The following is a 13,291-nucleotide window of genomic DNA, read 5'->3' on the forward strand; positions in this document are numbered from 1 at the left end:
GGCTAGAAAAACAGAACTCACCCTCTAGCCATGCCAGCCAATTAAATTATTTGGTTTGCTACAATAAAGAAATCTTCATCAGTGCAGACAGAGCATCTGTATAATGGAGAATGAGATCCAGGAACATTGTCCCTCGGTAATTGCCCTCACATTTAGGTACCATTTATGTAAAATACAAACAATGTGTTTGGTGTCATGTCTGCTGCAGCATCAGATGTATGAACAATAGTTGAGTATTATTTACTGGAAGCAGTTGTGTCTTTGTCATAAGCCAAATACCCAATAGCTTGCAGTTTTTTCCTGTCATTTCCCAGTCAAAAGACTAACAAGACAGAAATGCATTAACAAGAAATACTTCTTTAATCACCAGTATGATGTTGATTCTTTATTAAGGCAATAATTCATAAAGAGTTTGTCAAAGTAGGGTTTAATAAATTAAAGTGATCATGCACAGGTTGTATAGAAAAAAAAACAATACAGTACAAAATTAATTTCACAAATAATGCCGTTTTATAGCACAATAAAAATGTTACCATCAGGCAAATGCACCAGCGTTTACATACAGAAAGTCAATTCAGCCAAAAATTGTGGGTCACTTACAAACGATCAAGGAGGTAAAAAAATACAGCGTCGTAAAAATCACCTAAGAAAATTTAGTAGCTTATTTCCATCTTGATGTATAAAGTCTCATAGAAGTAACTGCAGAGCCAGCAGAAAGGAATGTGGACGACGACTACCACCTACAGGACGGACTAACGCAAAATCACAATCTTAACACGAGCTAGGGTACAACAGCAAATCAAAAGAGACCTCGCACCATGCATGCGGGGCTATCAGCTCCTAGAAACCCCCCGACAAAAATGGGGAGTCAGTAAATAGGTGTAAGGTGCATCATGTGCACCGAGAACAGATGTTAGTCTGTATGGAAGGCATTAAAAAAAAGGATCCATCATCATAATACAAAAAAGTATTCACATAAGGGAACAGCTGGAAAACGTAAAAACAGTCTTTATCAGAGCTTAAAAGAGCACGTCTTCGTTTTTGATGAGCACCTCCACCACCTGCCTCTGGTAGCGGATGTCGTTCAGTGCTGTCATGGCGTCCTGGTTGGGCGCACGCATGAGGGTGGGCCCAAAGACAATGCCGAGGTTCTCCGCACTCATCAGATTGAATTTCTCATTCTGTGTTACCCTGAAATATTTATTACAGTTAGACATACACACAACTCCATGCCAGAGCGAGAGGAATGAAAATAACATTGGTGTTGTGTTCACTCCTCTTCCATTCTCTCAAGTTGTTTTAAATGTCATTCTATCCATTAGCTGTTACAGGGCTTGTTTGCATTACTCACCTTTTTAAATGGGCCATGAGGTACTTGAGAGTTTCCTTGTGTGATGGCGGCAGCAGAGCGAGAGCCTCCCGGAAAGCTTCCAGCTTCTTCTCAGGATCTGTTAGTTCTGCCAAACAGAGAGGGTGACGTGATCAGCATGAAAAAATCACTGAAAGGGACACAGGGGCACAGGCTCAGGGGCCCGAGGGGCAAAGTGGCTCAAAACATCTACATGTAAGAGTTTCTATTTAAGAGATATCTTGTTGGAAAGTCTTTGAAATGCCCACAGAAAGACAACCACAGGGAAAAGCAAATCCTGTCCAAAAAAGTAAATAAGGAAAATACTCGTACTACAGCACATGTTACATTTAATGGTAGCATATGGAACAAATCTAGAAAATATATAATAAAAAAAAGCAAATATATGCATTTAATGGTCATGTTCATCTTGTGCAGAGAAACATCATGTCACTGGCTTCTTTTGCTAATAATAGTAGTTAGCACCAAAACAAACAGCAAACCTCTGTTTTCCAAATTGTTTACATCTTTTGGTATGAATAAAAAGCTAAAGCTAGATAAAACTGTCTACTGAGGCATCTGGCATTTTAAATGATTTATTCCTTTAGAAGTGGTCAGGCATCATTCTGCCCTCAGAGGAAGCAGTGAGGGATAAAAGTACTTCCTGTTGTTGGCTGAAAGCCATTTGTATCAAAGAGCAATGGGCGATATTGTTGGAGATCAGTGGTTTAAAGCAAGGCAAGGCCACTTTTTTGGGAGAACATAATTAAGTAAAATGCACAATCTGCACCAACAATGGATATAGTTACGATAAGTAAATTAGGGGAAATAAATATTAAAAGGTAGAACTATATAATGTGCTTCAGATGGGTTTCCTTGTGTCCGGATGCAGATCACATATGCCATAAAATTATTTTTATTTGACAGTTTTGTAGTTGGTTTGTTAATTAAAACTTATTGCACTGCATGCACATGGGTTTTATTGTGTAGCTTAAAGTAATTTTAACTAGTTGGTCATCTTAATGTTGCTGTGCTGATTATGTAAAAATCAAAATGGGGCTTTTATATAATCAGATCTTCAGTGCTGAAAATTAGCAAAAGCTATAAAAGTTCTGTGTACTTATCAAAGATGTGATCTGCCACATTTGCTCCATCTAGAGATCTTGTGCAAAATAAAAGCAACGTTTTTCTTCATCAATAATATTTGTGTGCTTTAAATGACTTCTTAAACCTACTTGTGGCCTCGATGAACATGGGGTAGGCATCGTAGGAGATTACAGGAACAGGCAAATCCCTGAGGTACAGCTTCAGCGCACTAGTGATGATATTGATGTCTTCATAGGCGTTCACCGAGATGTCTGTCTTCTCGCCATCTGCAGAGATATGTGGCAGGATAAGGGAGACAAGAATGGGAAAATGAGAGTGCATGTACTGAAAATGGCTCACATCAGCACTTTCACACCACAGTGTGAACTGAGGAGTAAAGACACACTGCTTAATGGTGTTGGGGGGAAAAAAAATCAATTTCCGCTCTCTCTCTTATTTTTTTTTCCCGGAGTATCAGCTATCATGCCTTTGGCCTGTTTAATTCTGACTTTGGCTCATTTATGCATGCTTTTCAGAGGAGAGCGTGGCCTACTTGTGCTGGCAGACTGAACATCACAGCGCTGTGAGCTGGAATGACACTCTGTCATGGATGATCTCCTGCATGCGGATCTGGCTCAGGATTCAGTCCGCTGCTGTGGGGTTTTTCTTACAGTTAAAATTCATACAGCACTCGGCCACGACAGGTTTATTCTCACTAAGTTGACTACTGAATCCCAACGCAGCCACGTTTAAGACAGTGTGACCCCTCGGAGGGAAACTCCTTATCTGTCCACACAGTGAAATTCAACAGGAATCAGAGATGTCAGGATCTGCACTCCCAGATGGACTCTAATCCTGTCAATTTTCCATTAATCTGAAGAGATCTGACTGTCTGGTGGACATATGCAAACAGGCTTTAAGTGTCATCCTTTACTTGTTGACAATCTATAAAACAAAGAAGACAAACCTTTATCAAATCCCGACTTGACTTCTTCCACCGAATCGCTGAATCCGGATATTCTGTAGAGGCCCTCTGACTTCAGTCCTTAAAGAAAAAACATGCAAACTTTCAAATATCAAATGAGTTCTTAGGAGAGATTTAGACCATTTTCACCTGCATTTGGCGACATCTAATTTCGGAATAAATCTGAAATATTCAGAGGAAATTAAAGTCAAAACATCCTCAGTGTCATGCAATAAAGGAAACATGGGTCTGTGGAAACAGTTTTCTGCATCACTGGGCAAAATAATAAAGCCATTAATCAAACTTAGGTGCAGACAGACATTAGAAGGGAGACAATGAGAGTTCTCTGAATGATTTAACTGAAATGCAATCAGCTAAGACAGCAGGAAACAGAGTAATGTTTTCCTCATTACACATTTACAATTACCAGCAATCTCATCACTCCACTCAGACTCCGCTTGCAAACAAAAACATTAAATTAGTCTGTAATTGAATCCGACTTTAAGCACTACAACCAAAAGGGTAGACAATGAAGGTGAGCTGAAAGAAAACTGTATCTGTTAAGAAATTAGCAAAAAAAGGAGAGTTGGTATTCAAGTATAATGATCAATTTAAACAAGTTAAACATGAAATTGTTTTTATTGTCTTGGAATAATGCCTGACGGAAGCAGAGAGTCTCATTAAATGAAATAATTAAGTTTCCAAATTAGGTTTTTTGTAATAACAGCAAAGTTTCAAATAACTTTTAACATTTCTATTTATTTCATCTTTTACTACCGTATATTTTTTTACCCGTTTATATTGCCTTCCAAAGATATTCATATCACTTTAACTTTTTTTTTCACGTTTTGCCATGTTGAAACCACAAGTTCAAAGGATTTTTTTGTGATTTTTGAAACACAAAAATGTGCTCACTCTTGCTGCAGAAGGAAATTAAGCATTATTTATTTTTTAAAATAGAAATCTGACAAGTTTGATGTGCATTTGTAGCCACCATTGCTCTGACACCACCAAATAAAATCTAGTCCAACCATCAGAGTCTATAATTATTTAATCTTAGTACAAAAACACCAAATATTATCAGTTATCAGAGATGCACTTTAACATGATGTTGAAAGAAAGTCATATGATGTTTAAAATTGGCCACAGCCCATGTAGGGGACAGGCCAAACACATGGACAAAGGCCTTCTGGTTAAATAAGACCAGAAAACCTAATGTGTTTGGTGGCTCTATTCAGAAACCCCTTTTTAATTGTTTTGTTCCAGTAGCAATATTTGTAAAGACACTCCAAGACAAACACTCACAATTGTTGTATTTTAGCCAATTTAATTGATTAGTTTTATGATTAAGTCAACACTCTGTGTTGGTCCATTACACAAAATCCCAATAATGACTAATGGATGTAATGTGACAAACTGTGAGAAACGTCAAGGCGAAAAGTCATTCTCGTTTTCGCTTGTGTATAAAATGCATAAAAACTAACCTCTGGACTCGATTTCCCGTATGCACATGTCCACCACCATGGGTCGGGCTGTGTTGTAGGCCTTCACCAGGGTCGTGAGGTCGCAGCTGTAAACCTTACGGACGTGTCTCAGGTCGGGCTTGCAGTCGTTGGGCACCTGAGCCGAGCACTCTTTGTGAACATTCATACCACAGTCTATAAAAAAAGAAGATGAGTCGAATCATTAATAAGCAGTTGCTTTGACATGGCGGTCTTGTTTGCTTGAATGCACTTGGCAACAAATAGAATCCAAATCTCACTGGATGATTTGTGACTGTTTATTTTTTTCATATTAGCTTCTAAAATGTCACAGCACCTCTGGAGAATTTGTTTCATCTCCTCACAGCATCGGAGTAACCTTGAGTACCGAATAGATCTATTCCCGTCCAGATGGCCTTAGATGAATTCAGATGAACCAATTAAAGAAAGATGAGCTAAAAAACAAACAAACAAACAAAAAAAAAACAAGACGGGAATATGCCGTGCAATGTTCTGGCTGCCCAAAAATATCTACAAGACGTAATACGCTCTTTGACTGGTGTTTGAGGGGAATATCAGGAAAAGCAGAACATATTGTGTCTTTCTGTCAGTCGCAGCGTACGAGGCCTTGAGGCGCAGCTTCTTTCATTGTGTTGAGAACAGAGCATCAGCAGGGAGAGAGAGACAGGCTGCAGATCTGCTCTTTAACAGGGACACATGTAGGGAGTTAGAGGCTCAGTGAAAACGCTGGTGCCCAAAGGAAGGCCAGTCAGCGCAGGGCTCTATTCTTTTCCAAATCTAAGCTTGCACTCATTGTCAGTGGAAGCAGCGATTGAGGCGCTGCGGGCTACAGAAGACCTACTTTCCCAGATTAAAATGGGCCACCTCTTCAGCTCCTTAGATCTTGGATGAGCTTGTGTCTTCAAGTTGTAATGGAGGGGGGCATGTTTCGCAAATGTCAGTGAGCCATTTTAAACAAAAAGCTATTAAGGAATATACATTCGAGAACCAGGAGAGAAATGTTGCATTTTTTGCGTTGTAAAAGAAAAAAGCTGTGAAAGCTTCGGAAGCTTTTAGCATTTGAGGATATTTTGATTAATATGGGTCCCCGGAGAAATTCGCACCGCCTGCTTTTATATGCATTGATGCAGAAATGTAATTACCCTAAGAGATGATTCTCTTAAAGACATGAGACAGGTCGTATAACAGGGAGGTGCGTGTGTCATCGGCTGCAAGCCTGCTGAGCTACCCTTGTCCGTGTGAGGACGGTGGTGGTCTGGGGTCTCAGGTGGGGGAGGCTGATCCCAAGGGAGTCCAGACTCTGACTCTTGGTATTCTCCCATTTGAGAGAGGGGTTGTTAATTTTCTTATCGGCACATTATCATCCCAGTCTAGAAAATGTATTGGACGCCTTTCTCTCTAGAAAGATTTTTGAGGCTGGTCTCGTTTTTATATATATTATTTAAAGTGTTTAGGTTAAATAGGGCTTGACCCAGCACTATGACTGAAAGGGGCTGAATTTTAATGTGTGTGTGTGTGTGAGTGGGGAAAAAAAAGCTTCTTTCCACACAGTCCCAACTCTGCACCTCATTAAAGAGATATGCCAGCTTTGTTTTCCTTCACAGGCATGATGGGATGAGGCTGGGTGGGTCGGCGGGTGGGAGGGTTTTACTCTGATGAGGAAATGTGCCACAACAAGCACAAGCGGAGCCTCGCTCTCTGGCACTGGGCCAAAAACTGTTCACACATACAAAAAAGAAAACAGGGGGGCTGGAAGAACAGCGACGTTTTTTTTTTGTTGTTTCTTTTTTTTTTGGTATGCAAATGTGAGAATCGTGGGAGACATCGCTGCCCCAGATTCGGCAGGCTGGGGTTGAGTCTAAAGGAATGATGTGTCCGTCTGTAAGTGGCTGATAAAGATTAGCTCCCACCATATGAGGTTTTATATAGATGGTTGTCAGCGCTCAGCATCAAGTTGTTAATAATTAATATCAGATCTCTTGCAGACTTATGTGACACACTTTGTTGCATCAATAAAACATCACAGACGCACACCAGACTGGGTTGTAGTGTTGAGACAGAAATCTCACCTGGAGTATTTGACATGTTGGAGATGAAACGCACTCAAGGAACTTTACTCGCAACTAAAGGACTGAGCGAATTCAGAAAGACTGAGAATGACTGCACAAAGTGGGTGAGTATGCAAAACGAGTTGATCAGAATTGTGTGGATATCTTCTGATTCACCTTTTTTTCTTTGACTTGCTCATATGGATTGCAGCTTTCAAGAAGGGCTCTTTAAAGATTTTTTTATAGCTTTAAAGGTCGTAATTTTACATTTGGAGCAACCACCTTTCACAGTAAATTGTTTTTAAAGTAAGATCAAGTTATTAAATAGTTGATCATATTTATTCCTCAGCAACAACTTCCACACCAAAGGCGGTTGTCAGCATGACCTGGTAGTGTTCAGTATGGTACCTCCACAGACTGGAAAAATACGGGATTTTTGAGTTTCCAACTGACTGGTCATGGATCCGTGCCTCTCTAGTGAATGCTCTTCAAATGTGCTCAGCCTGGGTAGCATAATCCATCAACGGAGATGATGAGGAGAGCTGTACAATGCATCGACTCTATTTGACTTATTTTGTATCTTCAGCCCCAGAAAGCTGTGAATTTTTATCCCAGAAAGTAAATTTTCCACATGACTGATCCCCATACCACTTAGTGCAAACAAAAGTAGGTCGAAAATAAGGTTTTAGATCCCGTTGCATATATGTTGCATCACAGCTTTGTTGTACAATCAATAATCCCCAAACAAGAGTTGAGAGTTTTGGATTAAAATTCAATAATCCAGCTCCAGCTGCACTGTAAACCAAGTAACCTATATAGCGTAATGCTCATTTTGAACAACACCAGTGTAACAAAGAAATGCGGTAAAGAGCAGTTTATATAATGTTGCTTTATAGTGATGAATTGAACATACCTGCACATTTGACCCCCTGAGCCATCAGCCCCCACATAAATCTGGCACAGTGTTCACACCAGTGAGGCCCCCGGAAGGTGTGGACCTGCAGCAGGAAGGAGGACAGTCAGACGAGTCCAGTCATTTAATCTATCTTATTTACACAAAAAAACATTTGACCTCTTTCCCCTCCTTCCCCTTCTTCTCATCGCAGATTGATAGAATTTATATCTATCATTTGGGTCCAAATGGGTTTTCAGTTGCTTTTGTGATTTCAAGTCATTGGGGATGGAAAATTGTAAGAGAATGAGGCAATTTAAATAGCATGTTAATGATGCTAAATTCATATAAGAGCTTTTTTATTGTTTTTTAAGGAATTTGGATTACATTTGATCATTTGTAGTTCAAAACATGCAATAGAGCAAACCTATATATATATATATATATACACACACACACACACATAATTATATATATATATATATATATATATATATATATATATATATATATATATATATATATATATATATATATATATATATATATATATATATATATATATATATATATATATATATATATATACACATAGATATAGATATAGATATATATAGAATAATTTTTTCAATGAAATCAGGATCACCTTTTATTGTCACCATTACAAAAATAACGAGCTGGCCACTTAAAAATGATAATGCTAAAAAAAAAATGTTTTTGCATACCCGCCATTTCCCAGGGCAGCATTTAGTAAAAGTATTTCAGTTTAAGCTAATCATCATTGCAAGTATGAAGGGCATATTGTAAATGTCTTAAAGAAGAAGGTGAAGACATTTGTGGACAAGTGATGGGCAATCTTGCATCTTTGTGGGATGTTCACACAGTGGCCGTATAATAAGTTGCTGGGAGACTTTTCAGTGGAAACAGTGGGGCAAAGATTGCTCCCACACTCCAGCGGGTAACAACAGACCAGCCAATCAGAGAGGGCCCTGAACCAAACAAGAAAAAAAAAAAAAAACTGTGCTCAGCCAGTTTTCTGGCAGCTAGTTAATAAAAGACACAAGCGGAAATGTGTTTTTGTATTTGTCAGAGGCTGTGAGGAAAAAACCCCCCCAAAAAAACAACCTTTCATTAACACATAATAATTTAATGCTTTTATAGAGATTTGTTGTCTCTATGCTTCTTGCAATCTTGTGCTTCTTGTGTTTGCTCATTATTACAACTGCATCAACAACAAAGTGTTTCTTCCATTTTTAATACTATGTTTCTCCTTGTTCTTTACCCTTGTTTGTTTTTTGCCATTGTCTGTTTCTTTGCTATTGCTTCCTTTTTCTAGCTGATGCAAAGGACTTTGTGTTTCCCTCAGTGTGCATGAAAACCACCACACAAACAGAGATTTAATTGATGAATTAGAGATGCATTGTACCAGATTTAACTGCAGACTAATATGTAAAGACCCTATAAAATGCAAGCAGAAATCATAATCACAAATAATGAATTGAGATAAGAACTTCAAGCAGTGATTTTTGTTTTAAATGTAATTGTTGATAAAGAAATCATGAAATCAAAAGGATTTTACTTTATGTTTCGAACAGGAAAACATTGGTTTTTTTTTCTGTAAATCCAAAATATATTTGAGTTTAATGAATTGTCAAGACGCCTAACTGGGTTTAAATTAAAAAAAAAAACTCAGCTTTGTTGCACAATTTTATGTTTAGTCCAGCAAAACACCATCATTACTGTGCATAATTACAAACTTCACACATGCAAAAGGATAAAATGCAGCAATCAGGAAACTGAAATGGCAAAGCAGCAGGAAGAGACCAGCACAAAAAAACAAAAAAAAACATTGTCAAATTCTGCTGCTGTTCTCTGTCCCAATAAAAACAAAACTGAAGGCAAACAGGGATGCTGTCCTCCACTGTTTCACCCTCATCCAGCATCATAATCTCCCCATCTGGTGCTCTAACTGACAGCAGCGCTCTACAGCCCGACCAACAGATTTTCTTTTGATAAAATCTCTCTGGACAGACCAAACAGCTCTGTTTTTCACCCCCCCTCCACCCCCACAAGCCCTCCTCATCCCCCACAAACAGCAGCCCTCCGGCCACACATGATGACATGAAGACACAGTTTTGCACACATCTTACCTTAAAGTTGTGGACTTTTTCAGACCTGGGCGACTGGACAACCTCCTTCAGCGAGGCTCTGCGAACCAGTGAGGTGAGCTGCGAGTAGGCTAACAGTTTAAGTGGTTGCCAAAAAGTGGCTGAAGGTTTCTGTGGCCCCATCCTCATTCCCAGAGCCGCCGCCAGAATGTCCTCCTGATTGGCCTCCCGCTTGGCCTTTTGCACCAGAGGCTTGTCTTTCTTTTGTACGTCGTAGGACTCTCGAGATGGCATTCTGAAGCTTCAGTCTTCAAAAGGGAAAAAAGATAAAAGAAGTGTAAAAAAAAAAGTCCCAAAAAAATGAGGATAGTCTCCTTGATTTTTTTTTTTAAAAGAAGTGACTGTCAAACAATATGACTTGCATTTTCCCAGTTAAAGAAGCGCATCTCCAACATAAATGTCCTTTTAGAGTATGATGGAAAAAGTATACAAAACCCCTATAAATAAGAAAGAAAAAAAGCTGTAGTCTTTGAATCTTCACACAGTCAAGACAGCAGATCAAGTGCAGCCTCTATGATTGGAGTGCCAGGTTTTATGCAAAAGGGGTGCAGCCTTGGATGCTCATGTGCTTCCCTAGGAACGTAAATGCAGATGAGATGAGTGGCTGAGCTAATCCTCTCCTCCCTGCGCAGAGCTGATATTCTCCCCTGGAACAGAGACGGCGCACTGTTGTGTGTGGATGCTGACAGGGGCGGGCTGAAAGCGAGAGAGGGGGAGGAGGATGGAGGTGGACCCTCTAGTAGTGGCAGAAGATTAAATGGATCCCACCAGCCAATCGCAGCGTGGCTACACCAGCTTTGTAGTAGCCGCTACTCCGCCTCCCCCCACGCCACCCCACGCACGCCATTCGAGCAGGATGATATGAAATGAGAGTGGGACGATAATGAGCAATGAATGAGTCATGCATCCAGAGTGGGCTCCAGCCCGGAGAACTTGCGACAGCATGTGGGCCGTTAGAGGCGAAGCTATTTTCAAAACCGGGTTGCCACAGAAACCGGTGACGACTGGAGCCTTCAAGGGCAAAGACGCACAAGCTCCAAGCATCAGACAGAAACAGGAAGCACATGGATGCGCGCCATCATGCCGAGTGATGCAACTAAAGTTCGCACTTCAAACAGTTCAAACTAAAATTTGTCAGAGAGTAACTTCTGTAAATTACACAATCGTTACTTTTTAAATCATTTGTAGCAAGTCCTGCCAGATTTGAATGTCCACCTGCAGGAACTCATCCATGCAGGTGACTCCTCACGGTCTTTAAAATATGAGCAGCACATGACCTTGCTTTGTTGTTAGGATCCAAATGTTTTGTAAAATTTCCTATGGATACATCTCCAAGTCACCTTCAAATGACTGGTCTTTATTTACTACTTTAACATTTTAAAAAAAAATTTAAAAAAAAGCTTTGAAACAACCCTCAGTTAATTGTACAATTCATTTTTTCTTTTTTCTTTTTTTTGTGGATGTATAAAACCTTGAATGCAGATCTGTCACTTAGTGAAAGGAGTGACGCATTTTAGAAAGACAGTGATGTAAAAGAGGTAAAATTAATACTTTACAAGTACTTAGGACAGGTATGTAGTTCAATCTCTTCCATTAGTTAAAGTGCTTTCTGATTGGTTGATCAGTCCCTTGTGCTGCCTCCTCACGCAGCAGGGAAAAAATGAAAACGAAAAAATTGAAGTAAAACATGAGAGCAGGTTCTCCCCGGGTCAGAAAGGACCCATCAGCCTTTTGAGTCACAGCTGTGATAATTGTTTTATTTGCATCACACTGGAGGTTGCATCCATCTATTTTTGTGCAAAGTTCTTGCTTTGTTTTTTTGTTTTGCTTTTCCTCCACAAATTCAATGTGTGCTCAGTGTCCCTTCAGTAACGGTCTTTGAGCGTCCAATCCAGTTCAGTAGGTGAACCAGAGTGAGGATCCTCCAGACATCCGAACGCTGTGCCAGAATGGACAGCAAGCCAGTTTCAGAATGACCTTTGGCAGACAGAGAAGCCGTTGGCGCAGATCATCCTCTAGAGACGACTGCAGGAGAACTGCCTTAGCAAAAATTAGTCCTGTGAAAGTCACACAGCCCACATCTGACTCAGTAAGGTTCTTATTTCCTGCTCCATTTAGAGGTTCTGGTGATAAATCTCTTAAAATCTGGTTCAGGTTAAAGTGGAAATTAGAAACAAAATAATGACGTAAAGCTGCTTTCTGCAGGGGAACTTAAAAAGATCCTGATAACTCTTATTATCCAGTTCAATAATTATTTTAAGTGTTCATTCTCTGGTAATGGCATTTTTTAATCCAGTAGTCTCTCACTCCAATCTTTGAGCACCAATGTCCTGCAGCTTTTAGACGTGACCCTAGTTCTGCATACCTGAATAAAATGGCTGGAATAGCTCCTCAGCATACAATCAGCTACTGCAGAAACCTGCTAATGATCTAATCATTTGATTCAAGTGCGCTGAAGCAGAGACACATGCAAAAGTTGAAGGACCTCAGCTCTTGAGGGCAGGAATTTAAAAACCCAGATTTAACCTGTAGCTGGAGAGTAGAAGTGGTGATTTTCTTCTTTGTGTTTTTTTTTTCTTTTTTTTGTGTGCTTAAATAGCAAATGGAATAGGTTAATTGTAAATAAAATTATTGATTCAGTTTAATTCTGTAGCTCTTGTTAATGATTCTTATAGGCTTCGATTGCTTCATTTGTTATTTATGCTGAATAAAGTTTAAAATCTGAGACATAGAAATATCCTAAACATTTCTAAGTACCAGGATTTTTGGTCAGTTTTGATGCCAATTGATTTATAAACATTCATTTAATTTAGGCACCTAAATTAAATCTATTATCTGTTCAATGACTATTTGCCTGAATGCCAGTTATGTAAACCATAACAATGGAAACCCAGAATGAGTTGATGCATTTTCAAATCACTGCAAGAGCACACCAAAAATGTTTTTATTGCACATAAATATTCAGTTTAAGAATCTCCTTCTAGCCCTTAAATTATGGTAAAATATACAATAAAGAATTAAACGGCATTTGTCTGTGCCAGCCGTGCAATATGCTCGCTCTGAGCCGTCCTCTTTCTTTGCAGGCTTTGTCTGACTGTTCATTTCCTTGAGGTATATTGCTGACGCAAGCCTTTGTGTTCTCCGCATGCAGATGAAGTCTCAAATATAACACTGTGATTGCAATGTGGAAGAAAAGAAACTTCAGCCTGCCCGTGTTGTTCGCACTTCAAGTCAAATGTGATTACACTCCCACGTTTGAGGGTTAAGAACAGGTGACGTTCTC

General features: G+C 39.4%; 1 protein-coding gene across 1 annotated transcript; it reads right to left on the reverse strand.

Moving 5' to 3' along the window:
- Positions 1-411: 411 nt before the first annotated feature.
- chn1 (chimerin 1) lies at positions 412-11,142 on the reverse strand. The gene is made up of 7 exons (XM_014998160.2): positions 9,991-11,142; positions 7,862-7,946; positions 4,883-5,056; positions 3,402-3,479; positions 2,584-2,721; positions 1,352-1,457; positions 412-1,191 (listed from the first exon to the last, which is right to left on the reverse strand). Exons 1-7 carry the CDS (start codon positions 10,240-10,242, stop codon positions 1,020-1,022), a joined length of 1,005 nt encoding a protein of 334 aa, XP_014853646.1. The 5' UTR covers positions 10,243-11,142; the 3' UTR covers positions 412-1,019.
- Between the last annotated feature and the right edge of the window lie 2,149 nt (positions 11,143-13,291).

The sequence above is a fragment of the Poecilia mexicana genome, unplaced genomic scaffold, assembly GCF_051168715.1.
Source record: "Poecilia mexicana isolate PSO_F unplaced genomic scaffold, ASM5116871v1 scaffold_2, whole genome shotgun sequence".
NCBI lineage: Eukaryota > Metazoa > Chordata > Actinopteri > Cyprinodontiformes > Poeciliidae > Poecilia > Poecilia mexicana.